At 35.5% G+C, this 27,740-nt stretch overlaps 3 protein-coding genes across 3 annotated transcripts; all 3 read left to right on the top strand.

The window, feature by feature from the left end:
- The first annotated feature begins 6,860 nt into the window (after positions 1-6,860).
- LOC128018452 (cytochrome c oxidase subunit 6A, mitochondrial) lies at positions 6,861-9,861 on the top strand. Its single transcript, XM_052603947.1, has 3 exons — positions 6,861-7,028; positions 7,379-7,521; positions 9,510-9,861. The coding sequence occupies exons 1-3, from the start codon at positions 6,926-6,928 to the stop codon at positions 9,597-9,599; spliced, it is 336 nt and encodes a 111-aa protein (XP_052459907.1). The 5' UTR covers positions 6,861-6,925; the 3' UTR covers positions 9,600-9,861.
- A 287-nt stretch (positions 9,862-10,148) lies between these two features.
- On the top strand, positions 10,149-21,386 carry hps4 (HPS4 biogenesis of lysosomal organelles complex 3 subunit 2). Its single transcript, XM_052603941.1, has 13 exons — positions 10,149-10,407; positions 12,331-12,374; positions 12,683-12,767; positions 12,988-13,131; positions 13,542-13,649; positions 14,353-14,469; positions 14,651-14,745; positions 14,859-14,931; positions 15,188-15,321; positions 18,236-18,995; positions 20,008-20,134; positions 20,618-20,726; positions 20,824-21,386. The coding sequence occupies exons 2-13, from the start codon at positions 12,331-12,333 to the stop codon at positions 20,993-20,995; spliced, it is 1,968 nt and encodes a 655-aa protein (XP_052459901.1). The 5' UTR covers positions 10,149-10,407; the 3' UTR covers positions 20,996-21,386.
- An 832-nt stretch (positions 21,387-22,218) lies between these two features.
- LOC128018119 (uncharacterized) lies at positions 22,219-27,679 on the top strand. Its single transcript, XM_052603491.1, has 4 exons — positions 22,219-22,294; positions 24,643-24,795; positions 26,295-26,439; positions 26,570-27,679. Exons 1-4 carry the CDS (start codon positions 22,219-22,221, stop codon positions 26,934-26,936), a joined length of 741 nt encoding a protein of 246 aa, XP_052459451.1. The 3' UTR covers positions 26,937-27,679.
- The last annotated feature ends 61 nt before the right edge of the window (positions 27,680-27,740 follow it).

Raw genomic sequence — 27,740 nt, 5'->3', positions numbered from 1 at the left:
CTTGTTGCATACCAGAAAGTTATTTTTCTATAAGCACTGTATGAAAATAGCTCAAGTGTGTCTTTTGTAGCTGATGTTAGGTTTCTGGATTCAGCACGTGGTGCAGACTTTCTTTTTTTCTTTTTTTACTAAAAGTATCAAATAACGTTAAAATGAAGCATCGCATAACAAGAGAGAACAGAAAACCCTTCAGTACCATTAATTAATGTATAAAACCAGGGCCATAAGACACGCCCGATAATTAGAAATGGCCAAATTGTCCCCTAGGATTTTAAATTCTTACTCTGCATTCAGCTGTTGTTAGGGTGACAAAGTTTCAAATGTATATTTTAGGTCTTCCTCATCTATATTTAATTTATTGCTCGTCATTGTTAAAACGATTGAGATGCCAATCAAAGCGCACAGCAGCCAATCGAAGGCTTTAGATTAGTCACGCTTGTTAAGTTCACGTGCTCGTGACTGAATTCACCGCGTTCACGGAGTCTCTCGTCTTAAACAACAAATAGTGTTTTAGCGACGTAAGTACTACATTTCGCTGCTTCAGTAATTGTAAGTGGAGTTTTTGCATTTCTTCTGCTAGCTAGATTATGATCATGGACCGACATTATGTCTGTGTAGGCAGCTAATAACGTTTTGTTTCTCCAAGCGCTTGTATGTGTAAGTTAATGTTATTCTGTTACTTGCGATTAATATATCAAGAGGAATCATCGAAAATGATTTCTGTCATAAATAAGTTGTCACCCTGACCCTGTACTAAATATTTAGTTTTCTTTGTAGCACTTTAACCTTTTTTGTCTTTGCTGAATTGCCCATAAACAAGACCTCTGTAACTTATGTCTTCAGATAAATTATGAATTTCATCAGATCACAGCCCTTCCTTTACACTCCAAAATTCATGTCCAAACTGGATCTGTTCTCTGATGATCTGCTAAAAGTTTTTACCAAAAAGGGTGGAGTGTTTAGAAAAAAGATTCAAGATGTGATGGTGCCAGTGTCTCAGGTAGTATTTTTTTTTTCTTCAGTTTTCTTTTTAAATTTTTTACATTTTTTATATATTGCTTTTTAATACAAGCTATTGATATAGTGCTCTGTAATGCATAATGGCTCAGAGATGTGTATTGAAGGGTGTCAAATGTATGAATATCGGAACTTAAAAAAATGTTTTGTCTGTTTTCTTACAATGCCGCCATGGAGACCAAGCAAGAGTGCATTCTCAATGATCTATGCATCTACCTGAATGAAGATGAATATGATGGAGTATTTGGTGAGTATAGAGTCAGAAACTGCTGATGGGTAAAGAGTTAATGTACATTTTTTTTTTATTTTAAAATATTGAGTAAATTGTAAAGCTCCGATATGAATTAAATGACTGATGTTAACTTCTCTTTAAACCTTTGTACTCCACACAGCCACTGGTTTAGGTTTACGTGATATCATCCTGTTTGATAAGCACAGTTCTTAATAGTCAATTCGATTCACCTTTATTTATGTAGTACTTTACACAATACACATTGTCAAAGCAGCATAATTAAACAGGAAAATAGTTTGTCGATAATGCAAGAGGACAATAACAAACAGACAGTTTTTGTTTTGATTTTTTTTAAGAAAAAGTCAGTTCATTGATTATTCAGTGATGTCATCATCCAGTTCAACTCTCTTCCAATAGTGTCTATGCAATCAGTCAAGCATCCCCATTCGCCAAAGGTGGCAGTGGCAAGGAACCAAAACTTAAAGGGATGGTTCACTTTCAAATTAAATTTTGGTATGTTTTAGCTTACCTCAAGAACATCCAAAATGTAGGTGTCTTTGTTTCCGCAGTATTTCCCATTTTGATATTTTTAGGTCAAACTGTCCTTGTCTGTGACCCATGTAATGGAGGTCTATGGTCACCACCTCAAAGAGCATGCACAGAGGAGTCAAAATTAAACAATTCCCCACCGTAAGTACACATTGATGACCCAAGACACGAAACGAGCGGTTTGTGTAAGAAAAAGAACAGTATTTATATCGTTTTTACCTCTTGTACACAACCACGTCCAACTGATGTGAGGGCGCGAGTGCTTCCTGATGTGTGACGTGTGCGTGATCTGGCTTAGTCTGCGCAAGCACGGAAAGCGCACTTATTGTTTCCACTTACTGTCTATGGTTTACACAGAGATTTCCGAAGTGTTAACTTACACTGTGAAGATTTAAACATATTTATACGTACAGGAAATTGCAATGGAAGACGATTTCAATATATCAACAGACAACGTTGAATTTGTCACAGCCATATTTATTTGTACCAGAATACACAGATAAAGTACTCGGGAGTGATCATAGAATCATCCGCTGCGGCAGCACGTCTTCAAACCTCAGAGACCGAGATCTCTTAAAAATTGGTGGTGTTTTAGTAGCAAGTGTTGTGAGATGCCAACAGAACTGGAGAACATATGTTGTCACGAATGGAACAACTACAAGACGACAACAAGGACATTATCGTATCACACACCAGCCTGACTGAAGATCCTGAGTTTCCTCCGCTGTTGAGCCGCAGCGTTTTGCACGTTGCGTTTAGTTTGCCATGTATAAACTGGAGGCGACGTCCAATGCCAGAGGGACCCAATGGCACGCTGTCAATAGAGTGAGTAAAGTGTTGTTTATTGTAATTGCAACGATTATAGGGTGCATTATAAACAAATAATTACAGTTACTGCATTATATTTCAGACAGTGCAGATTGGTGGTGTATTGTGTGGTAAACAATAAACAATGAGTGACGTACACGCATGAGAGATCGCTTCTAGCGCTTTCCGTGCTTGCGCAGACTAAGCCAGAAGCACTCGCACACTCAGATCAGTTGGACGTGGTTGTGTACAGGAGATAAAACCAAAATAAATACTGTTAATTTTCTTACACAAACCGCTCGTTTTGTGTCTTAGGTCATCAATGTGTACATACGATGGGGAATTCTTTAATTTGGACTTCTCTGTGCATGCTCTTTGAGGTGGTGACCATAGACCTCCATTATGTGAGACACAGACAAGAACGGTTTGACCTAAAAATATAAAAATGTAAACTACTTCGAAAACAAAAGACACCTACATCTTGGATGCCCTTAAGTTGAGCTAAAACATACTTAATTTAATTTGAAAGTGAACTATCCCTTTAATTAGTGACGGAAATGGAAAATAAACTTTGGGCCTGATGAAAAACAGCAGTTTAATTCCAGGCTTCACGGGGTAGTCGTGGCCTAATGGTTAGAGAGTCGGACTCCCAATCGAAAGGTTTTGAGTTCGAGTCCCGGGCCGGCAGGAATTGTGGGTGGGGGGGAGTGCATGTACAGTTCTCTCTCCACCTTCAATACCACGACTTAGGTGCCGTTGAGCAAGGCATCGAACCCCCAACTGCTCCCCGGGCGCCGCAGCATAAATGATGAACACTGCTCCGGGTGTGTGCTCACAGTGTGTGTGTTCACTGCTCTGTGTGTGTGCATTTCGGATGGGTTAAAAGCAGAGCACGAATTCTGAGTATGGGTCACCATACTTGGCTGTATGTCACGTCACACTTTAAAGAGAAAAATAAATAAATAAATATATTTATATATATATATATATATATATATATACCTTTAACATACAAAGTAATTACATTCCGTTTGTTCAGTAATAAAGTAATATATTTTACAAGGCGCTCGTTTAGGTGAATGGCATTGCATCCATCTGTTGGTTTGAAAATAAAGTGACTAATGATTTTATAGATGAAATTAAAGTACACAAACCTGTATTTTGGCAAAGATTTGCACCAATTTGGTGGTGCCAAGGACTACGCTGTTCTTAAAAAAATTGAAAAAAAGCTTGTACTCAGTAACTCAGAGAATGAGGGAAGGGTGTGCTGTCAGCAGTTGTTTTAATTGTGCCCAGTTTTGGTTAAAGTTAAGTAATATTGATTTGAAATAAGTATCGGTAGCATTTTATAATAATGGTCCATCAGTTAATGTTAGTTAACTGCATTAGTTAACATGATCTAAGCAAGAACAATCCTTCTACAGCATTTATGAATCTTAGTTTGTTAATTTCAACATTTACTAATGCATTATTCAAATCAAAAGTTGTGCTTGTTAACATTAGTTAATACACTGTGAATTAGCATGAACTAACAATGAATAACTGTATTTTCATTAAGATTAACAAAGATGAATAAATACAGTAATGTATTGTTCATTGTTTGTTCATGTTACTTAATGAATTAACTAACATTAACTAATGGAGATTATTCTAAAGTGTTACCGAAGTATCAATGGCTCTTGAGAATATCTGGATTTTATAAATGTAATTTGTTAATGTCATTAATCTAAATGAATTAAAAATTTCAAACAGTCACTGAGTGATAGTTAGAGATTTTAAGGTAGCATAGTTATTCATTGTTGTGATATTGACAGAGGCACTGTATTTTCCATTATAAAGTGGAACACAGTCTGGCAAAGGTGTTGAGTTGGGTTGTGATCTGGTGACCGAACGCCATAGCATTGTTTTAAGATGGCTCGTGGCGGTTTGAATGTGCTGTGGAAATGGAGTTGTTCACTAAAAATAACTGTTGTTTCTCTCCAAATATGTGTATTTTCAGTATCACATTATAGCATTTTATTACACTACTGTACCATTATTTATTAATGATTTAGAACTATTCCATTGAGGTCCACAAGTCTAAAATAAGCTGAGTGCACATTTCTTAATGTTTGTATTGGGGTTTTTATTTAAAAAAAAAAAAGAAACATGCCGTATAATTTTTTTTTTTTATATATATGCCATACATTTACAATTTTTATATATATTTTTTTTTTCCAAAGGATGATGACCCTGCAAGAACCGAAGCGGACATAAAGAAGACCTTTTAGGGATTCTGTGATGAAGGCATGAATTTGCTGATGCAACAGAAGACCCTGAAGATATCTGCATTGTGCTGGAAGATGTGGAGGTGCTTTCTGGTTTAGGTAATGTAGCATTGGCTACAGCCATGCTACTTGGACTAATATACTCTTTAAATCTTACTCATCCACAGGAGATCCATTACACTTTTAAGGTGCTCCAAAAAATGATTCTCGAGCTGAACTTGTGTAAATTGTCTGCCAAAGCACAGGCGCAGAAAACAAAACTCTTCACTTGGGTGTGCTGTTTGAGGATCCCTTTGTGAATGCTGTTTTATTTCCTTGTATGCTCATGTGTTTTTGTTGTATCTGAATTTTTGCATGATGAGCAGAGGTGATTAAGTCTCTCAATCACATTTAATCTCATGTTTAAGAAAACAAAATAAAATAACATTTTGTTATATTCTTATATGCTCATGTTTTATTTGCATTGTCATTTCTTAACTTAGTGAGCATGTTTAATTGCCATATTTGCAGTTTTAAGAAGACACTCAAGGTTAAATGTGCTCATGTTTAAAATACAGATTTTTACTAAATGGACTGACTTTTAACATATTGACTTTCTTCACAGGAGTAGACTATAGGTATACAGTAAATAGGTTTTAATGTAATAGAACATGTATTTCACTTTCATTTGGAAATAACTGTAGAATCAAGTTAGATAAGTGTAATGATTTAAATTTTTTCTAGTAGGTAGGACAAAAATGTTTGTAGTTGACATTGCATTGTTAGATATAGTAGACATGACCAAATTGAATGTAGTTAACATGGCATTATTTTATATAGTAGGCATGACAAAATTCAGAGTAGTTAACCTGACACAACTTTCTCTATTAAGCATGGCAAAACTTTATCTAGTAGAATGGACCAATTTTCTTTTTGTTGTCTTGACTAAAATAATTTAAGTTTGTACAACAAGATTACTACAAATCATTTCAAACTAATTCGATATTGTTTGGAAAATGTAATTAAATTTCGTGGAAAAGTTTACTCAAATTTTTTTAAGTTCGTTCAACAACTTTTTTTTTTGAGTGTGTATGAAGAATTTATAATTAAAATATGGCAAATACAATCATTTTTAAATGTTTTTTTTTTTTTTTTTTTTTTTTTTTTACTTTCTTACCTTTATCACCTTTGTAGTGGAATGGAATAGGTGTTATATCATCAGAAAGAAGACCCCTGGTCTGATCCTCCTGTGACTTATTCTTGACTAGAGTATGTAAAACAAACCATTATTCCTGACTAGAGTATGTTAAACTAAAAATAAACCAGTTACACAACCACTAACACATAAAAATGTCCTGAGACATTATAAATCTGACTTACAGTTGAGACCTGTTATGATTCCTATTACCAAGAATGAAAGGAGGAGGAGAACCGTGAACATGACACAAGCCACTTTGCCTGAAAATGACAGTAAGTCAACAGTAAGTCAACAGTCAGACATATCAAAAGTAAACATGATATATATATATATATATATATATATATATATATATATATATATATATATATATATATATATATAGCTCGATTGCTATGTCTGAGGTAAACAACGCCCTCCTCATTACCCTACGCAGGAAGAAATGTAGGAAGAAATAAATGAATAAATAAATAAATGTAGAAATACATAAATGTATAAATAAATAAAAGCATAAATGAATAAATGTATAAATAAATGAAAGAAGAAATAAATAAATATGGGGAAAAATAAATATATACATAAATAAGGAACTAAATGTATAAATTATTATTTATTTTCGTTTTTTTTTTTTTTGCTTTTCTAAATATCTTTTTTTTTTTTTTTTTTTACATTTATTTGTATATCTATTTATGTATTTATTTATTTTTTTATTTTGGCAGACGTGGCATTCCATACAACACTAGTGTGACATAGCCTTTGTTGGATCTCCACGTCACCAGATGGCGCGCGCGTCAGTCTCCAGTCCAGTACTAGCTTGTGTAAAGTTTCTTCCGCTCGTTGTTCCCATAGACAGTGGTTGTTCCAGTCTCCGCAAAAATGGCCGCGGTCGGACGTTTATCCCAGAAGCTCCTGAAGTCCGTTACGCTGACCCAAACCCGTCAGCTTTCGGCTGCAGCAGCAGCTCACGGTGAACAAGCAGGTCAGTGACCACCTCTAAATACCCCAAAACAGACGACGAACTAAGAGGAGCAACCATTACGAACAGCCGGAACTCTGACAGTTACCTTTTGACCTTGTCTGACGCGAATAGCTGATTAATATTGTTCTGTTGTCGTCAACTTGACATAGACTGCAGAATAGCAGTGGGTTTAGACTTTTGTGTAGTAAGGTCACGCAAACTAAATTAATTTCGTCTTAATAATCAGTTAAATGAACTAAACGACTAGCTTGTTAACCGGCTAATGTGACTTCGTTATTATTGAAGTGTATACCACGTGTTAAACAGATTTGTTTGTAACTTGTCTCCATTTATGGCATTTGTTCGTGTAGCCAAGACCTGGAAGATCCTTTCATTTGTGGTGGCACTGCCTGGAGTCGCGGTGTGTATGCTGAACATGTACCTCAGGGCTCAACAACACCAGCATGAGCAGCCCGAGTTCATTCCCTACAGCCACCTGCGCATCCGCAGCAAGGTGAAGACACCCACCCTTTACACCACACAAACACCTTTAAATTGTCTGCAGGAGGAGTCTGGTTGGAGTTTGAGTTATTGAAAGGGTTGGTTCACCAAAGAATAAAAATTCATCCATTTTCTACTCACCCTCGAAGCATTCTAGGTGTGTGTGTGTGTCTTTCTTCTTTCAGAATAATCCAATCACAGTCATTGGACAATTGCTCTTCCAAGCCTTTCAATTGGAGTAAGTGGGTGTTTGTTGTCAACAGTTCAGAAGATGTGAAATAAAGTGCACACATCTGTAAGAAAACGTCCCTCACACGGCTCCGGGGGGTAAATAAAGGCCTCCTGTAGCGAATCCATGCATTTTTGTAAGATAATTATCTTCTGGTGACTGTTGGGAACCGGTAGACGTGCAGGCAGCAGATGGATGACGTATGCGTCGTGCGTGCCTCTGGGAAATATAGGAGCAAAGGAAACAAAGTTTCCTTACTTTAACACAGAAAAACCAGTCTCCTCTTGGCTTACTTCGAAATCCTCTGACATTTTTCTTTACATATCATCTTCTGTGTATGTGACTTCTTTACAAAGTCACATACACCTAGGATGCTTTGAGGGTGAGTAGAACATAGACAAATATTCATTCTCGGGTGAACTAACACTTTAATGAAAAGAGAGAGTGCAAAAGTTCATTGAAGTCTGGTCGTATGCACTTTTGAGTCAGGTTTGATTTTAAATATTGTAAGTATTGCATTTTATTAGTATTTTGTTGGTACAATTATTGTCTCAGAAATAATCGCGGTTTTACGATTATGGCAATTATGCATTTATTCATTTCACAAAATTATGAATGTATAAAGTCACATGAAAACTCTTATTGCTGCCTTTTGAAACAGAAATAACACCGTAACCAATAATGCGGAACAAAATAATAATGATAAAGACAAACAAAAGTCCATCTCTCCAATTGGAGTTAAAAAGGTGACCTCTGCTCTGTAAACATCCATGTCAGTATTTCCCTTTTGAAAATAACTAATGAAAATAGACCACAAAACTAATTAGTGTTTTCAGTTTGTATATTCTTTAATTTTGGGGGGGGCCTAAGGCAGAGAACTGAAAACTGGAAATCTTGTTGGTTTTTGACCAATAATACTGTAAAAGGGATCATGAATATCAATGTTAATCAAATATTAACAGAAGACTATTAACTTTATTCACCCCACAGGGGAAACTCTTAATATTGAGGTGAATGAGTTGAACAATTATTGTAATCAACTGTCATCCAGACGTATTAATTTTAATATTTTTTATAATAATTCATATGATTTGACTTGTGGCCTGAGAATATCATGTCTTTTATTTTGGATTGTGAGATCGGAGATTGTGCTGCACACACATACAAACACCCAGGAGGACACGAACTTGTTGTGATCCTGCCGTGACTTTTATTAATAAAATAGCTTTTGATACTGATTTGTACCCTTATATTCATCAGCAATGAGGGGGTAAAATCACTGTTTAAGTAATTAAAAACGCTTGTAGAGAGATGTGCTGACACAGGTTCACACACACACACACACACACTGCTCTCGCTCTCCTGATCGAACAATTAATTCGAGGAGCTAAATTTTAGCTTTTTTTTCCTCTGCAACAGTGATAACTGTCAGCATCTTTGTTCAGTTTACTCCCTAATAACATGCATTTCAAAATTAAACATGCGCAAACCAACTTCCCATAATTGTAATTGTAAAACATTTATAAATCTGTTGTCAATTAAACTTATTTATTATTAAATGTTCTTATTTTTTTCTTGTTTTAAATTTTTTAATTTTACAAGTCATTTTAAATACAGAAAACTGATCAAGAAAAAGAAAAAGATTACCTATATTTTTACTTAAATGTTGGATACATGGAGACTTTTGTGAACATTTCTGTGTACTAATTAAATAATATGTTAATTTTATTAGTCAAACAATGTGTTTCCTCTCTTTCCCACATGTACATCAGCGCTTTCCATGGGGTGACGGCACCAAGAGTCTCTTCCACAACCCCCACGTCAACGCCCTCCCTGACGGCTACGAGCATCACGATGAGTGAAGGCTGTCAGGAGCTCTACCTGAACTCCCATACAGGGACCAGAGGGCCCTCTGTCTTCCCTCTCATTTCCCTGGAAATCTGTCCAGGCCTGGACCACTCCTCAGTTTCTTTCAGTTTACATGACATCTGTCCAGTATGTTGATCTTACCTCTGAGCTTTCCAGAGCTAGTGGAAATACCTTATGGAAACAGTTACATTTGCTTAAGGACCATTGTATCACATCGTCTGCTTAAACTGAAATAAAAATCCATTAAATTATAAACCGTGTCAGTTTTTGAAAGGAATGACTGAACTCTGAATTCTGAGACACATTACTGTTTTACTTGTTTAAATGCTGTATTAAAATATAGAAGAGAAGTGCAAGTAACACACAAAAATAAATGCTTAAGGATTTATAAAGTGTGTGAATTCTTCTCATGGGTGCATATTAGTTAAAATCTATAAATCAAAAAATGCTTAAAGATACACAATCTGTATGAATACTATCTCTCCCCCGAAAAACGCAAATTAATAACGAAATGAAGTTTGTTCCTCCAGGCTCACCGTACTGTCAAGACACACTCACATGACTTTACTCTTGTGACACCTTCCTTCTCAAAAACGAAATATAATGGCATAATGAAACACGAGATCTTATCAGTTTCCGTTTATACTAAATGTATAACAGGCATTTGGATACTGGTGAAATGTTTACAGTATTGTCTAAGTGAAAATGAATAATCAGGGGAGTGCGGGTGGAATCGAGTAACTCCGCTGAAGTTGGATGACATGCGTAAAGTTGATGTAAACTTCATTCAACACGCAGACGGTGAGTCAAAATAATACTTGGATCAGTTCTTGTAGCACAGACAAGAAACATGGAGGAGCGACCTGTTTGTTTCCACATCTGCGTGATCAATCAGGCGCACACATAGGTTATCTAACATGGATATAATCGAATACTAAATGCACCGCAGCATATTCTTCATGTCGATTCTCTTTCGTTAATGCTGATTTCCCATTAAAACTGATAATCAGCATCACTTTTTTTTTTATTATTTAATTATTTTATTATATTTTGGGTTTTTCGTTTTGGCTAGTCTCACTAGTGCAGAACCCGATGCTATCCAGCTTGATTTGAGAATAATCCAAATAGTAATTAAAAAAAAAAAGTATTTAAAATTTTAATTATTTGTTTCTTGTTACTCTTGACTACTTGAGTTCAACAATACATGTTTTATATTAATAGCCTAGTATTTTTAAATTAATAGTATATGTATGCACACCTAGTGTTTAAGAACGTGCATGCCTGCCTTGTGATGTGTGAATTTGATTTTTTTTTTAAGTAACTGAAGTAACGAAAATTGTAAAAAGCTTTATCAGATATGAAAGGAAATCTACCTCCATTTAAACACGCTGCTTTGTACTTTTGAGTTCTGAACGGAATTGTAAGGAGTAACAGGGGTAATCTTTTCAATTTAATTCAAATTTATTTGTATAGCACTTTTCAGAATAAAAAAAAAAAACGTGTCTACATAAAGCAGAAGTGAATGTGTCAAAGTAATGCTCATTTCACAAATTAACATTCAAGATAATAGAATCATACAGTTAGGCTAACATGAATTAATTTTAGGCAGGAGCTCCTTTGCCTTGAAAATTTAATTGAGTTAAAGAACAATCAATCACTTTAAGTAGTACTCGAAATACAAATCCTACAAATAAATACATAGTGAAGTAGTTTCCACTTATGTGTGCGTTTTACAAAAATCAAGAACATGAGCTTTTTTGCAACGCAGTTACAGTAACATCGTACAGTAACAGTAGTTTCATTAGTAACTTAATACGCTTTAATAGTAACTAAGAAATTTATAGATCTGTAATTGTATTATAATGATTAAATCTTGACCTTTTTATTCCACAGGTTTAATTGAAACATTTCCCAGATTTTCAATGTGGTCTCAGTCTTTTGGACCAGTTTAAGTTTATGAAGTGCTTTGGGTTTTCCCCATAGATTCTCCCTTACAAACTTAGTTAACCATAGTTTGTGGTGTACCAAAGTTAAAGGAATTCACTCCACATAGCTGATGAAAGCATTACAATAATCCACATGACTCCAGTCCATAAGTTAAAATACTTGTAAAGTGAAAAGCTTGTAAAGTGCGTGTTTGTAGTAAAGAACCCCATAGTTAAGATGTTATATTAATTATAAGGTATAATTAAATATATCTTAAATGTTGCTTCTGACCAAAATACCAGTTCTACTTAAGCCATAATAATGCTTCTAACAATGAAATAGTCCATCTCCTCGTGTCCTCTCACAACAGAATCCCAAACGGTTTTAGACTGTTTGGGCTTGTAAACAGTGCTTGATCTGTGCATAATTCTCTCCTGATTCAGACAAAATGACTTTTTTCAACAGGAAGGACTCATTTCAACAGGAAGCAACAATTTAATGTTAAAAGACACCTTAATCATTGATTTGTTTATTATTACAAACACCCAGCTTTTCACTTCACAAGACATTGAATAATGGACTGGAGTCGTGTGGGTGTTTTTATCTAATGTTTGGATTGTCATTCTGACGGCACCCATTCACTCCAGAGGATACATTGGTTAGCAAGTCATGTAATGCAACATTTCTAAAGTTTTGTTAAAGAAACAAACTCTACTACATCTTGGATGGCCTGTATGCGAGTAAACTTTCATTTTTGGGTGAACTATTCTTTTAATCAGATTGAGTCTCTTTTTACAGATGCAACCAATGGCTGAGACAGCGGCTTTGGCTTACTCCCGACGGTGAGGATAATATTCAATGGATAAATCTTTACATTATTTCTTTGAACAAAGTGATATATTGTGGCTCTATACAACATGTATACAGCTTCCTAAGATGTCCGTTAGAAAAGCATCCCTTCCAGTGTGTGACCTGTCAGTAACAGAATGCTCACCATCCATTTTCACCGTATTTTCATGCTTAACATCGATGGAAAACACCTCTGTATCAATTCCTCAACTGTTTTCAGTCATACTGGAGGGCAAGTGGGTTTGCTCAATGGCTAACTTATGTTTTACTGCTTATGTTTTCATCATATTTCCGAATGCAGCTTCTTCTTCCTGTATGATAGTTCAAAGGTGCAAGAGGAAGGAGACCTGACTAGAGATGGGATTTACTACTTCTCTCCTGAGGATGTAAGACATACGTCCTGTTTAAATCAATCTTATTCATAAAGAAATGTATTTTTATTTTGTTTAAAGCATTAAGAAGCAACTGCACCTTCCATAACAATATTTTAATATGGCTGTTTAAAATGCGACATAAAAATTTTCATATATATATATATATATATATATATATATATATATATATATATATTTATATACATGCATGATGGTGTGTGTGCTGTTGCAGACACCAGTGGACCAACAAGAGCTGCTTTGTGGACAGCTTGCCGGTGTATGTCGTTGTGTGTCTGAGATGTCTTCATCTCCTGTACGCCTGCTTCGCCTGCGCAAAAGCAAATATGCTGTCCGCATGAAGGATAGCTTTATTTGGGTAAGAGAAAAATTGTCTTTGGGAAATAGCATTACAAAAGCTGTTACAAAACCTAATGTCCTGGTATCTAGCTCCTCCTGACTTAAAAAGAGCCAAAGTTTTGTAACGGAGCAGTGTAAAGTTTGTGTGCTTTCTTTGGTGGTTTCACAACCAGCTGTGGCCTAATGGTTAGAGAGTTGGACTTGTAACCCTAAGGTGGCAGGTTCGAGTCTCAGTGCCAGCAGGAGTTGTAGGTGGGGGGAGTGAAACAGCACTTTCTTCCACCTTCTATACCCATTGCTGAAGTGCCCTTAAGCAAGGCAAAAATAGCTGTCCACTGCAGCTCCGGGTGTGTGTTCACAGTGTGTGGACATTGGCAAATGTCACAACTTCCACAACTCTTTTGAATGGGATCTTTCTCTGGTTTCCAGGCATTGAGCTGTGTGGTTGACATTCCTGATGTGAGTCTATGTGACTTACTTGATCAGCTGATTGCCCTCTTCTGTTTCTACAATGGACCAGTTCGTCAAAGCTACCAGGTGCAACATCACTGTCTGCAGTCTTCTATTCACTGATTATGAATTAAAGTGAATATATTTATAATGTTACAAAATAATTCTATGTCAAATAAATGCTATTCTTTTGAACATTAAATTCGTCAATGAGTCCTGACAAAAAATGTATCATGGGCTCCACAAAAATATTTAATAACATAAATAATCTTGATCACCAAATCATCATATTAGAAAGATTTCTGAAGGATCAAGTGACAGAGTAATGATGCTAAAAATACAGCTTTGACATCTATAATAAAATAGTAAAGAGATATTTCAAATTCCAAAAATAATTAGCAATATTACTGTTTTGCTGTATTCATTTGTATTTGTTAAGTTAATTTTGTTTTATTAATTTATTTAGCTATTTTACTAATAAATGTTAAACAAAACAAAATGAGAAATACTGCACTGGCAACTAGATAATATGTGTGTGTGTTTGTGTGTTTGCGTGTACATATATATATGTATATATATAAATTCCAGTTAAAGTTTAAGAAATGGAAGTGTTTAATGGTTTTAGTTTTAGTTTAATATAATAATCTTGCCTCGTTATAAAAACAAATAAATCTTACAGACCCCACATTTTTTAAACGATACTTAATATCTATTAAAAGGTAATACCGTATCAGACCACTACCACATAAAATATTTTTTTTTTTTTTTTTTTTGCTGCACTTCAACGCAGTTGTACAGTAAGGAGGATTTGGCTTTACGGTGGGCCAGGTATCTCTGTCACCTGCAGGGCGGCTCCACTGAGCTTCACAACATCTTCAGCTGCCTGAGGACCATTGACTCCACACATGTAAGTATGAGTGGAATTATTAAATTTTAAACGTACTATTGTGTTAACGGTGCCCCACAAAATGATTCTTTCAGTCAGTACTGCAACAGCAAGCTTTTAGCAAAGTATCCTGTCCTCATGTTTATTGTGAATAGTTTTCTCAAACCTGTTGAATGGTTACTTCTCCTCACTCCTGCATCAGATTGATCCTCTGCTGCTGCTGAAGGCTGCCCTCATTCTTCAGGCATGTCAGCGATGTCCTCTGGTCCTGGCAGGATGTATCCTCTACAGGGGCAGGTGAGCTTTCATTGCAGGAGAAAATGTGTTTACAATAAATCATATTTATTCCAAATACTGATCATGTATCTGTAAGTGGCTAAAGCAATTGACAATTGTTTAATGTTGCACAGGGTGGTTAGTACTCAGATGACTCCTGCGCTGACAATGAAAGTGATGGTGTATGAGACACAAATGTACAGCCAGGTAAAGTCAAGTTTCTTGATACTACATGTGTGTGTATGTATGTGTGTGTATATATATATATATATATATATATATATATATGACCCTGGACCACAAAACCTTAAGTCGCTGGGGTATATTTTTAGCAATAGCCCAAAAAAATATTGTATGGGTCAAAATTATACATTTTTATTTTATATATATATATAAATATATATATATATATATATGTATGTATGTGCGCTTATATCTTTTTTCTCCCTATGTCTCATTACAGGATTTCCGGGTGACGGCCAATGGCTTGAGCTCATCTGTGTGCTCACTGTCCTCATTCACAGCTACCACACAGGTGTTCTTGACACCCACTGAACTGTACGTGCTCCGCTGCCACCCAGTGGAGAGAGCATACAGGTACAAATCAAGAAGTGTATGCATTACTTGATATCTGCATTTTGTGGATATATGTACACACTCTACTGTTTAAAAATGTTAAGATATTTTTTATGTTTTGGAAAGAAGTCTATGTTTATTTGATAAAAATAAATAAAATAAACCGTAATTCTTCTTCTGTTCTGGAAGTCTGGCAGTCCATAGAACCGCTTGTGGGAAACTTATGAAATTTGGCTCGCAGATAGAGGAAAGTGTTAACATTAACCATAGCAAATTTGGAGACTCTATCTCAAACTCGAACGCCACAGATAGGCCAAATTTGCACTTATATTTCTGCTAATAACTTTTAAACCGTAAGGTCTAGAAGCAAAAATCTTGTTTCATCGGATTACTTAATAGCAATTTTTAATTCTGTAGAAAATCTACGTTTTCAAACTCGTTCTTGACAGTATGTTAAATTTTCACAAAAATTGGCTCTGTTCATCAGAAACAGTTATCAAAAGCCTTCTGATAGACCAAAGCATTCTCGTAATTCAATTCAAATTGTGAAACTCCTGTATTAAATAAATTCAGTTTACACAGACTGAAGTAGTTTAAGTCTTTGGTTCTTTTAATTATGATGATTTTGGCTCACATTTAATAAAAACCCACCAATTCACCCTCGACAAATTAGAATACTTCATAAGACCAATAAAAAATAAAAAAAATTTACTGTCTCAGTTCAGAATGGCATGAAGGTGATCAGTTTGTGGCACTGCTGAGGTGGTGTGGAAGCCCAGGTTTCTTTGGCAGTGGCCTTCAGCTCATCTGCATTTTTTTGGTCTCTTTTTTTTCAATTTTCCTCTTGACAATACCCTATAGACTCTCTATGGGGTTCAGGTCTGGTGAGTTTGCTGGCCAGTAAAGCACATCAATGGAAATTTAACCAACTTTTGGTGCTTTTGGCATTGTGGGCAGGTGCCAAATCCTGCTGGAAAATGAAATCAGCATCTTCAAAAAGCTGGTCAGCAGAAGGAAGCATGCAGTGCTCCAACATTTCTTGGTAAAATGTTTGCAGTGACTTTGTTTTTGTTTTTTAAACAATGGACCAACACCAGTAGATGACATTGCACCCCAAATCATCACAGACTGTGGAAACTTTACACTGGACTTACAGCAACTTGAGCTATGAGCTTCTCCACCCTTCTTCCAAACTCTAGGACCTTGTTTTCCAATAAGGTGAAATCTTGAATCGATATTACTTTACAATCCTCATAAGGCAGCGGTTCTCTCGGTTGGTTGTGCTTTTTTTCTTCCACAGTTTTTCCTTCCACTCAACTTTCTGTTAACATGCTTGGATACAGCACTCTGTGAACAGCCAGATTCTTTTGCAATGAATGTTTGTGGCTTATCCTTACCTTGTGAAGGGTGTCAATGATTGTCTTTTGGACAACTGTCAGATCAGCAGTCTTCCCCATGATTGTGTAGAATGGTGAACCAAACTGAGAGATCATTTTTAAAGGAAACATCTGCAGGTATTTTGAGTTGATCAGCTAGCATGTCACCATATTCTAATTTGTTGAGATAGTGAATTGGTGGGTTTTTGTTAAATGTGAGCAACATCATCACAATTAAAAGAACCAAAGACTTAAACTACTTCAGTCTGTGTGCATTGAATTTGTTTAATACACAAGTTTCACAATTTGAGTTGAATTACTGAATTAAATTAACTTTTTCATGACATTCTAATTTATTGAGATGCACCTGCAACTTCTGACAAGTTTGGCCATACAAACTGCAGCTTTTTCTACACGGTTTGACCGTTTGTCCACATGCAAATGCAGCACCAGGTCACTGAAACCGAACATTTTTGAAAACGCCTGCCAGGGTGAAGATTTTCAAAAACTTGTTGCAGTGTTATTGTGTAGACAGTGAAACTGGCTTTTTTGTTTAGTGATGGGTCATTCTTGAATAATTTGTTCATTCATTTCATTCAGTTGCACATGTGCAAAATTCTATAGGTTCTGTACTGGTATTAGTCTAGTAGTTCAACTGTTTCAGTGAATGCAGTCTTGAGTCAGAAAGATAATTGATTAGTTCATCTCATGATTCTTCGGGTTTTTCAAGTCGTTCATTCATCACGTGACAGACCCATAAGCGCGACCAATGCAGTCTGAGCCGGAAAGAGACTTAATAATAATAATAACCAACTCTTTATTACCTTTGTTAAAGCATTCAGTGTATGGAAAATAACCATCATGCGGTTCAATTCACACATTTATAAACCGTAAGAAATAAAAAGCTACAATTTGAGACCAGAAATGCAGTAACTGTAAGAGTAAATAATAATTATAATAATTATGATGATGATGATGATGATGATAATGACTATGCACCCGTTTGTAAGGAAGCTTGTAAATTAATTTCTCTATCCAATGTTGTCACGTGACAAAATAATAGGTTAATATAGGTTAAAGCCTAAAAACTATATTTACAATTTTAAAAAGCTGTTTTCTGTTTTATTATATTTTATAATGTATTTATTCTTGTGACTGAATTTTCAGAAGCCATCACAACAGTGGTCAGTGTCACGTGATCGTTCACAAATCATTCTAATATCCAAATTTCATGCTCAAGAAACATTTCTCATTATTATGAATGTTGAAAACAATTGTGCTGCTTTAATATTTTTGTGAAAACTGTGATACATTTTTTCTGGATTTTTTAGATGAATAAATTCAAAAGAACAACATTTATTTGAAATATAAATCTTTTGTAACATTATAAATTACTTTGCTGTCACTTCTTGATCAATTTAATGTGTCCTTGCTGAATAAAAATATTGATTTAAAATATATATATATATATATATATATATATATATATATATATATAAATTTTTGAACAGTGGTGTCTTTACATATTCATTGGTATTTATAAATATTTTCATTCTTAGGTCTCAATGCAGTCAACCTCCCTGCCAACCCAGCAAGTCCCGCCTTTTATCACGCACTTTATCTGACACCCCAACCACAGATACTGACTCTTCAGGCTTAGATCTCATGCAGTGTCCCCCAGCGTCCTATCAGACGTTGCCATCGTCTCCTCGCTCCTCCCTCTCTGATGAACCGTATTTCAGCCCCTCTCCCTCAAGGGTTAACACTCCCCTTCACTCCAATCTCATGAACCAATCAGAGTATTTTACTCCTGACTCACATGACCACAGCATCTCTAACGGAACTAACTTGTGTGCAGTGAAAGAAAGTTTGGCAGGCCTGAACATAAAGCAGGATACAGATGCAAGCTCGGGGTCAGAAACCAAAAGCGAAGGTGTAAATTCAGACCAGGACATTCAGAGTGATGAAATCAAAGCCCTCGCTAATGGGTATGAGCAATCAAACAGTCTTGATAACCACTTGGACCACGACAACCAGATTGAAAATGAAGAAAATAAACTGGATGCTAACAATCATGTGATGTGTAAAAATGGCAAATTCCAAGGAGAAACAGAGGAAGAGGCAAGAACAAAGAGCAAGCAAGTCGAAGGGAGACTCGAGGAGAAATATGAACCCACAAATAGCCCCTCACCACATGAGACCCTAGGAGACACCTCTCTAGTGCCCTCAGTATTATACCAGCATAGAGTCAGAGGTTTGGTCTTGGCCCTGCTGGTAGAGCCAGAGTTTCACACAGACCCCACCGCCAGAGAGGAAGTGGTGAGAAACATGAGTTTGTGTCTGTTTGAAATCATTTGTACATATTACAATTCACCCAAAAGTGAGAATTTGCTGAAAATGTACTCAACCTCAGGCCATCTGAAATGTAGATGAGTTTCATTATTCTTCAGAACAGATTTGGAGACATTTAGCATTACATGACTTGCTCACCAATGGATCCTTTGCAGTGAATGGGTGCCATCAGAATGAAAGTACAAACAGATGATCAAAACATCACGAAAATTCACAAATAATCCAAACAACTCCAGTCCATCAAATTAACAATTTGACACAAATCCATTAAGGCTTTTTTTTTTTAACCTGTCACTTCTGGCAAAAAAACAAAAAAAAACAATCCATATTAAAGACTTTTCCAGTGAAAAAGTTCATCATCTGTCGTCCTCTCACATCAAAATCCTGACATGTTTGTTTAGTAAAACTGTAAACGGTTTTGGACTGTTTTCACTTGATCTGTGCATATTTCTCACCTGATTCAGATTTTACGACTTTTTCATTGGAGAAAACCATAATAAGGACAAAGGAATCATATCTAAACCAGAAGCAATGGTTTGAAGTTATAAATGACTTAATTATGGATTTGATTCTTAGAAACACACAGCTTTTCACTTCACAAGACATTAATTGATGGACTAGACTGGAATGGTGTGGATTATTATGATGTTTTAATCAGCTTTTTTGACTCTTATTCTGACGGCACCCATTTACTGCAGAGGATCCAACAAATTCATCTATGTCTTGGATGGCCTGAGAGTGATTAAATATTAAGCACATTTTAAGTTTTGGGTGAACTGTTATTATAAATGAGTGAATTTTACTGAGTGTGCGAATCCCCAATATTTAGGGGTTTAGGGTCAGTAAGTAAATTTTATTTAGCCAGTGTTTGCGGTATTTTTGATGCAATAAATTCAGCCTTTCAAAAACTTTCAAAGACATTTAGAATAATAATTACAGACCCCAAAAGTGATACAATTATTCTCTACTACAATTGCAGCATCACAGCAGCATGGCATCCCTAAATGGGCTTGAGGCTCACCTGAGAAATACCTTGCCTGGGACACCCGGGCCTCCGGGGCCCTACACTTTTGCACACTATGACTGCATTCAAAACACTCTCACTAGTAAGTCCTGTTTCATATATCTATCTATCTATCTATCTATCTATCTATCTATATATATATATATATATATATATATATATATATATATATATATATATATATACTCACACACACACTGTATTTTCCGCACTATAAAGCGAACCAGATTATAAGGCGCACCTTCAATGAATGGCCTATTTTAGAACTGTTTTCATATATAGGGCGCACCGGATTATAAGGCGCATAGAATAGAAGATACTGCAGTCAAACGTTTGACTGGGTTTGCATTATGCATCCACTAGATGGAGCTGTGCTAAAGGGAATCTCAACATTTTGACAGAGCGCCTTGATCCATATATCAGGCGCTACCGATTATAAGGCGCACATCTTCATAGATTCTATAGAACATTATATAGACAAATTAGTCAAAATGGTGACAGACACAAATGATTGTGTATTTTGTGTGTTCTTGAAATAGTTTGTGACTTCTCATTTGTTTTGTAGCTAATGTGTGTGGGCACTCCGCTGGACCCCAGGAGGCCTTTGTGAGGGCCACTAAGCTGCTCCATTCACATTTCTCACACTTAGACACACTACAGGAGGCCATTGTCAGGTTAGGCTGTGTTTTTGAATGCCTGTTTTGCAATTTTCATCATTTAATGTGTATTAAATAACACATTTAAGTTATGTGTTGTGTTTATGAATTACAGGAACGGTAGCTCAGCAGTGTATGGAACCCGTAGCACGGCCCAGGAGACATATTTTCTCCAGCGGGGAACACCTGTCAGAAACTCTGGAAGTCCTGATCCTCAGGATAGTGCCTTCTCACTACCCAGAAAAGCCCGTCAGCGGCTCCTTAAACATGGAGTTAACCTGCTTTAGCTGGGCTTTTTAAAAAGATTTCAATTTCTCTTTGATCTCTTTTTTTTTTCATAGATATTCACCATATTTATACTATATATGTCTCTCGTGTACTGCTCAAAATGTAATGCATGATTTTGTTTATATAATAGGCTGCTGTTTGTTCATTTTGTAATTAAAAGTAGAGGTTGAAAATTTTAATGTACTGTCATCCCAAGTAATAGTAAAATATAGAGGAAGTGTCTCCATCGCGAGAGACGGGTTCTGCTGTAGTCCTTCGCTGTTTAAATGGAATAGTGAACTGAGCCTTTAACATTTGCTTAGACCGTTCAGTGTTACTGTTAAAATTTTCTCTTTTTTTTTTAACTGGAACAAAATTGTGCTTGAGTATTAATAAATATCTTTTATTAAACCTGTTTGAGATTCTGTCAGGAGGGTTTCGATCTGTTAACTAATCAGCACACGCAGAAGTGTTTAGAGATAGCAGTGGCACAAAAGTACCTGGGTAACTAATAAAATGATAGTTAACCTAAAAATTAAAATTCTGCAATCATTCACTCACCGTCATGTAATTTTAAACCCTTAGACTTGCTTTTATCATGGGAACACATGATTTTTAAAAAATATATATATTCTCCCAAAGCTTTCACAAATTGTACTCTACTACATGTTTGACACAAGAACTATTGATGTTTGTTCTTGTGCATCAAACAAGTACATCTGAGCTTCTTTATTTGCTATATATATATTTGATACGATCTATGTGGTCTAAAGTTTCTATATATATATCCCACCCAGCACCAGACGTCATTTGGACGTCGTTTTCTGGTCTAAATCAAGTCGGCCCGTCATGGCCATCTTTTAGACCAAAAAGCGACGTTGAAAACTGGTCTTCGTTTGGTCCGTCGGATTTGGTCCAAATTAAGCCCAAAAAGCGACGTTGAAAATTGATCTTCGATCGGTCCGTCGGATTTGGTCTAAATTAAGACCAAAAAGCAACATTTAACGTCTTTTTATTTTATTTATTTTATTTTTTTATCCAAATTTAGCCCAAAAATAGATGTAGACGGGCTTTAGTCCAAATTTAGCAGGAAATAAACTTTTATTTCGCACCACAAAGCCATTAACATAAACTAGTGAAGAAATATATTAGACATCATGTCTGAAGTACTGTTAAATATATTGAAATATATTTTGAAAAACACTTGATGGTCACGCGCTGAACTGCAGCTGAGGAAGTCACCATGGAAACGGGGCTCAGCTCAACCGTCAAGCAGCTGAACGGACGCTGTCTCTCATGGTTGTTTTCACTAATTTCAGGTAAGTTTAATCCCTAAATTACACAAATATTACATAAAAGTGTCCCTGAAACTTTATTTAATGTAAATGACACGCTTTCGTTGAAAATGTACTTTATAGAAATGGTCAGTGTCTTCTGAAAAAGTCCGTTAGCATCTCAACTGTAATGCTAACTACAAGAGGTAACTTTATATGCATTTTTCACAATATATTTCGCCTACATCAGCATGAATCTGTAATTTTCTTATATATGTATGTGTTTATAGAATATTTTCATAATATGTTTGTGTGTGTGTGTGTGTGTGTGTGTGTGTGTGTGTGTGTGTGTTTGTTTGCCAGTTAGTTATTTTGATGTCCGCACTGTAAGAGTATTAACTCAGTTAGTAAACCTAAAACTTTAAATTCTGTTATTATTCTTTTAATTTTTTGTATAATCTGTAAATTAATTTTCTTTTCTGCATTTCACCTCTGCTATAGTTTATTTATAATAAACATGGCATTGTATAATAAATATTGTTGGCTTTGACAGATTGACAGAATGACAATGTTTATGTTCTAGATTCTTCCATGCTGATGGCCGTGCGTGTATCCAGCTGAAGAACATTTTTAGACATTATCAAACATATGACTAGTAAGTAATACATCAAACATACACTACCATTCAAACGTTTAAGGGTCAGATTTATCATGTATTTACATTTACATTTATTCATTTAGCAGACTCTTTTATCCAAAGAGACTTACAGATGAAGACAGTGGAAGCAATCAAAAACAAGAAAAAGAGCAATGATGTATAAGTGCTATAACAAGTCTCAGTTAGGTTAACACAGTACACGTAGCATGGGATTTTAACTAATATAATAAATAAAAAGAAAACAGATAGAATAAAAAATAAAAGAATAGAGCAAGCTAGTTAGAGGTCTTTACACATACACACATGCACACAATTGCATAATAAATGAAAAGAAAATATAATACAAAAAGATTAGAAAGGTGGTTAGATTTTTTTTTTCTAATATAATTAGAATAGTGAGTGTTTAAGTTAGAGGGTCACATAAAGATGGAAGAGAAATATAAAATATTATTTAAAAATGTATTTAAAATAAATATTTTATGCTCACCACTAACAGGGTAAATAATAGTTCATCATTGATAGATCTTTTCTATTTCAGAGACTGTAAATCATTGATAAACCACAAGGTAATTGTAACTTACTGCAAGAGGAATAATAAGAAAAGAAAATGCATGTGTGATTTAATATTGCTTCTTATTTTTCAGTGTGTTGAAAGTTCTTTCTTGTCATCTTTGTGCATTTTCAGATGTTATGCATATTTATGGATCAAATTATTTAACGTTGTTTAACTTTTTAACATTATAATATTGGTTGTCTTCTCTTTTTTCAGAGTTTAGCTCCAACCCCAGTTAAGCAGACCTGAGCAGCTGATCAAGGATCAGCGGAAACTCTGCAGAACGGTGGTCCTCCAGCCCAGGACTGGACACCAGTGTTGTAAGTCATTCTGCCTCTTTATAGTGCATGTTCAGAACATATTGCAGGAGATCTCAACATTGTCTCTCAAGGTCCACTTACATGCAGAGTCTTACACCAACCTAGTGCAGTGCACCTGAACACATTAATCAAGGTCTTCAGTTTTGCTAACTATAAGTCACAGACAGGTGAGTGTGATCATGTGTGGACGTAAACTCTGGGTGTGTTTCACTCAGGTCCGTTGCTCAGTAGTCAGTGGTGAAGGGCTGCCTTAATCACTATTTTCTTTTTACGGTGCACTCATAATTCGCTATAAGATTACACGTAATAGATTTTAAAACACAAACCAATAATATATTTCAGCATAACATATCACTAGACAGGTAATGTCTAATCTAGTAAACATTTCCAATTAATTTATTAATTAAATCTTGCACATTATCATAATATATTCACAACTTTGCGAACTGTGAAGCTGATCGAGACGTAAACTCTGCATGACAGTGGACCTTAAGCTAAGCATAGGTCTCTTCAGGAAAGTAATGGGAGTTACCAGATCAGGGTGTTTTTAGACCATGATACCTGATTGGCTGACGTAGTGACGGTAGGTTTATGGGTGGGGTTAGGTAAGGGGGATCATTTTGATTGCATGATTTAGAAACACCCAGCAGTTTGAATACACACACTAAGTCATAAACACCCCCTTTTACTCTGCAGAGACCTAAGTCTCACCTTAAGGGCTAGAGTTGACAACCCCTGACATACTGATTAGTTAATAATCCCTCATGAAGAACGAAGTACACTTTAATTTGTACATTTTGGACAACCATTGTTTTTGTATTATTAATTTACATTTTAGTTACTGTTTTCTTTCTCACTTTAGATGCTAGAGAAAGAACAGCGAGGCTAAAGCATTCAAAGTGGAAACATCTGCCGTGGCTCATTAATCCAGAATTGGGACGGAGGAAGGAGCAGCAGATCAGAGATCAGGCAGAGATCTACTGGTGTCCCTGTGGGAACCCCATTTACCAAACGTGTTAGTTAAACCAAAGATTTTCCTCACTCATCTTCATGTTGTTCCAAGCCAGACTTTTGGTCATCTTTGAAACATAAATGCAGAACTTTTTAATGAAATCTGAGAATTTTTTTTAATATATAAAATAACGCATTCACACAAGCACCATGATGCATCAGTGTTGCATTGGCCTGAGAGCTGGCGCTTTTGGTGCTTTTGTGAAAATCCATTGGGGAGTCATAATTTCAGAATAGATTATTTTTGCTGTTGTTGTTGTTTTGCGTACACCAGGCATCTGTTAAAAACATATCTTAATTTGTGTTCTGCAACATGGTTTGGGGCAACATGAGGGTAAGGAAATAATGACAGAATTTACATTTTTGGTTGTTCTAATGTTATAATTTGTCATAGTTTATAGTCTTGAAAAATTATATTAATACAGAAAGATGGATTAATTTGATAAGTTTATAGTAAAGACTTTTAAATTGAAAAAAAAAAAAATCTAAATAAATGCTACTCTTTTGCAAGGTCTATTAAAAAAATACTGACAAATGTAATGGTTTCCACAAAATATTTGGCAGCACAACGGTTTTAAACATTGATAATAATCAGAAATGTTTCTTGAGCAGCAAATCAGTATATTATAATGATTTCTGAAGATCATGTAACACTGAAGACTGGAGTAATTGTGTTAAAAATTTTCAGTTTACAGGCATAAATTACATTCTACAATGCATCCACATAAAAAACAATTATTTCTGTAGTTATATTTCACAATATTACTGTTTTTACGGTCTGTTTAATCAAAGGAAGCTTAAGATGTGATCAAGATTTTACATGAAAGATGTAATGTGTCAATAAATGTGTCAATATACTGTGAATTGTCTTATTTTCACTAATTAGGAATATGACAAATAATTCATAGTTGTAATTAGGTCACCTTTCACTTTTCAACCACATTTAAACGTAATTTGGACGTCTATTTATAGACGTCTTTTTGACGACATGAAAAAGACGTCGTTTCACCTTTCACTTTTCAACTAAATTTTGACGTTGTTTAGACGACTGCCAATGACGTCTTTTCGACGTCTTTTCAACAAGTTTTTGCTGGGTGGGATATATATATATATATATATATATATATATATATATATATATATATATATTAGGCTACTGTAATTAAAACTTTTAGCATGCAATATCACACCTATATTTAAAAACTAAATGAATAGTGTTGTGTCCAAAATATATTTACTGGCAGGGATGTTAAAAGACAATCTTGCATGGCTAAGAGGAACCTTAACTGACTGCAATTCGAACATTTCTGTCAAAAATTCACTTGCAAAACTAAACCAGTACCAAACCAGCATAAACCTAAATCATGACCCTGTTAATTAATTAGTTATATATTATTTAGCAGGGTTTTTTTTTTACAGTATGTAATGTTTTACAGTAGGTATTTACTATTTACTATGTGACAGCAGTGCCCCTAATCATGTGTCTTTTTCTTACTTGTGAAGATTACAACATTGAGTTTCTTCTTGGTGAGGATGTGCTGTCAGCCACGTTGGTGAAAGCAGAAGTTCATTTTCACTTTTCAAACCCCCAACACCTCACCATCCAACCCCTGCTGCCCTCGCTGGAGAAACGAGGGTTCCCTACTAGGTGAGATAAAGGAACTTGATAGTGAAAGTGAAGTGAAGAATGAAGTGAAAATGTTGTTAGCATAGTTCTCCAAGGAAAAACAGAACTTTCTGCAAATAAAGTCATCACTATTTTCTCTTTCTCTCTGCAGGTACAGTGTCTGGTTGAGAGATGGCATCGTGGAGCTAAGAGTAGATCTGCTTGTCCTCTTCCAGGCCCTGCAGCTGGTCATCGGAGGAGCCATTAAAGGTCCAAGCCTGATGGAAATGCATCGGGTGAGAGACTTGACCAGACCAGGGGTCGTTGTCCAAAAGCAAAGACCCCCATCTCCTCAAGACACAATGTCTGTAGTGTGGGGGGAGGAGAATGAGGGAAGGGAGGGTGCAGCCCCCCTGCAGCCCACTTTAGAGCTGGGACTTGCATTACGCTGCAGTCTATTGGATAATATCGCACTGCCCTGTCAAGATTATTGTGTACATCTAGAACATGCACCCTTCATCGCTCTGACATACACATAGTGAGACACGTGCAGCTGTATTGAACAGTGTTTTAGATGTGGAAACTGCTTCTGTGTCCAGCCAAACACTGTCAATGACTAGCATCCCCCATCACAAGTTCTATGTGGCAATAAATTCTCCATCCATTCAGTGCACTAACACCTGGTGTGAATGTTCCCTGGATGGTTCGCTATTTTTTAAGAATTGCTAATGATTCTCATTGTTCTGTGACAATGGTGCTTCAGTTGAAGCTCACTGTAATTCAGAGTGGCCGATGTTATATGGAACACTATGCACTTCATGATGTAAAAAATTGAACGTATTAACTTAAGGGTATTATGTGTCAGAAAAATGTAAATAGTGTATAATTACAGTTTTATATATATTTTTTTTTTTGCATTGTATATGCAAAACATTTTTGTTTCTATGTTTCTGTGGCCAGTGTATTGTTTCCTCTCAATTATTTGAGACATTTTGTCTCAGTAAGGTGTTTTAAATAAATTAATTATAAATACGCCTTACATACTTAATGATTGAGAACTTAAGAGAAAAATCATACGATCTGTTTCAGATCGTAATTGTGATTTGTCTGTTGAGCATCCAATGCAAGTACTCCAATATAATGCAATTAACACATTTTACCAAATCGTTTTTGCACCTGTTAGGAATGTCACAACGTTTTGTAGTCATCAATGAATCCTTTTAATGACACAGTTTTCACAAAAAAATAAAATAAATAAATAAAAACAATTCAACATTGATAATGATAAGATTTGTTTCTTGAGCAGGAAAGCAGATTGTTAGAAATGTCTTTGCTTTAATTAT

Source organism: Carassius gibelio, chromosome A8, assembly GCF_023724105.1.
Source record: "Carassius gibelio isolate Cgi1373 ecotype wild population from Czech Republic chromosome A8, carGib1.2-hapl.c, whole genome shotgun sequence".
In the NCBI taxonomy this organism is placed as follows: Eukaryota; Metazoa; Chordata; class Actinopteri; order Cypriniformes; family Cyprinidae; genus Carassius; species Carassius gibelio.
This window is presented reverse-complemented; position numbering and strand designations above follow the sequence as displayed.

What these genes read in the sequence shown, in the direction of transcription:
- hps4 (XM_052603941.1), top strand. Translation starts at nt 12,331, where the DNA reads ATGCAACCAATGGCTGAGACAGCGGCTTTGGCTTACTCCCGACG. An exon ending in CAGTTCGTCAAAGCTACCAG is followed by an intron (nt 13,650 to 14,352) that starts GTGCAACATCAC and finishes ACTTCAACGCAG; the next exon opens with TTGTACAGTAAGGAGGATTT. An exon ending in CCAGTGGAGAGAGCATACAG is followed by an intron (nt 15,322 to 18,235) that starts GTACAAATCAAG and finishes TTTCATTCTTAG; the next exon opens with GTCTCAATGCAGTCAACCTC.
- LOC128018452 (XM_052603947.1), top strand. Translation starts at nt 6,926, where the DNA reads ATGGCCGCGGTCGGACGTTTATCCCAGAAGCTCCTGAAGTCCGTTACG. An exon ending in AGCTCACGGTGAACAAGCAG is followed by an intron (nt 7,029 to 7,378) that starts GTCAGTGACCAC and finishes TTGTTCGTGTAG; the next exon opens with CCAAGACCTGGAAGATCCTT. An exon ending in ACCTGCGCATCCGCAGCAAG is followed by an intron (nt 7,522 to 9,509) that starts GTGAAGACACCC and finishes CATGTACATCAG; the next exon opens with CGCTTTCCATGGGGTGACGG.
- LOC128018119 (XM_052603491.1), top strand. Translation starts at nt 22,219, where the DNA reads ATGGAAACGGGGCTCAGCTCAACCGTCAAGCAGCTGAACGGACGCTGT. An exon ending in GAACCCCATTTACCAAACGT is followed by an intron (nt 24,796 to 26,294) that starts GTTAGTTAAACC and finishes TTACTTGTGAAG; the next exon opens with ATTACAACATTGAGTTTCTT. An exon ending in AAACGAGGGTTCCCTACTAG is followed by an intron (nt 26,440 to 26,569) that starts GTGAGATAAAGG and finishes TTCTCTCTGCAG; the next exon opens with GTACAGTGTCTGGTTGAGAG.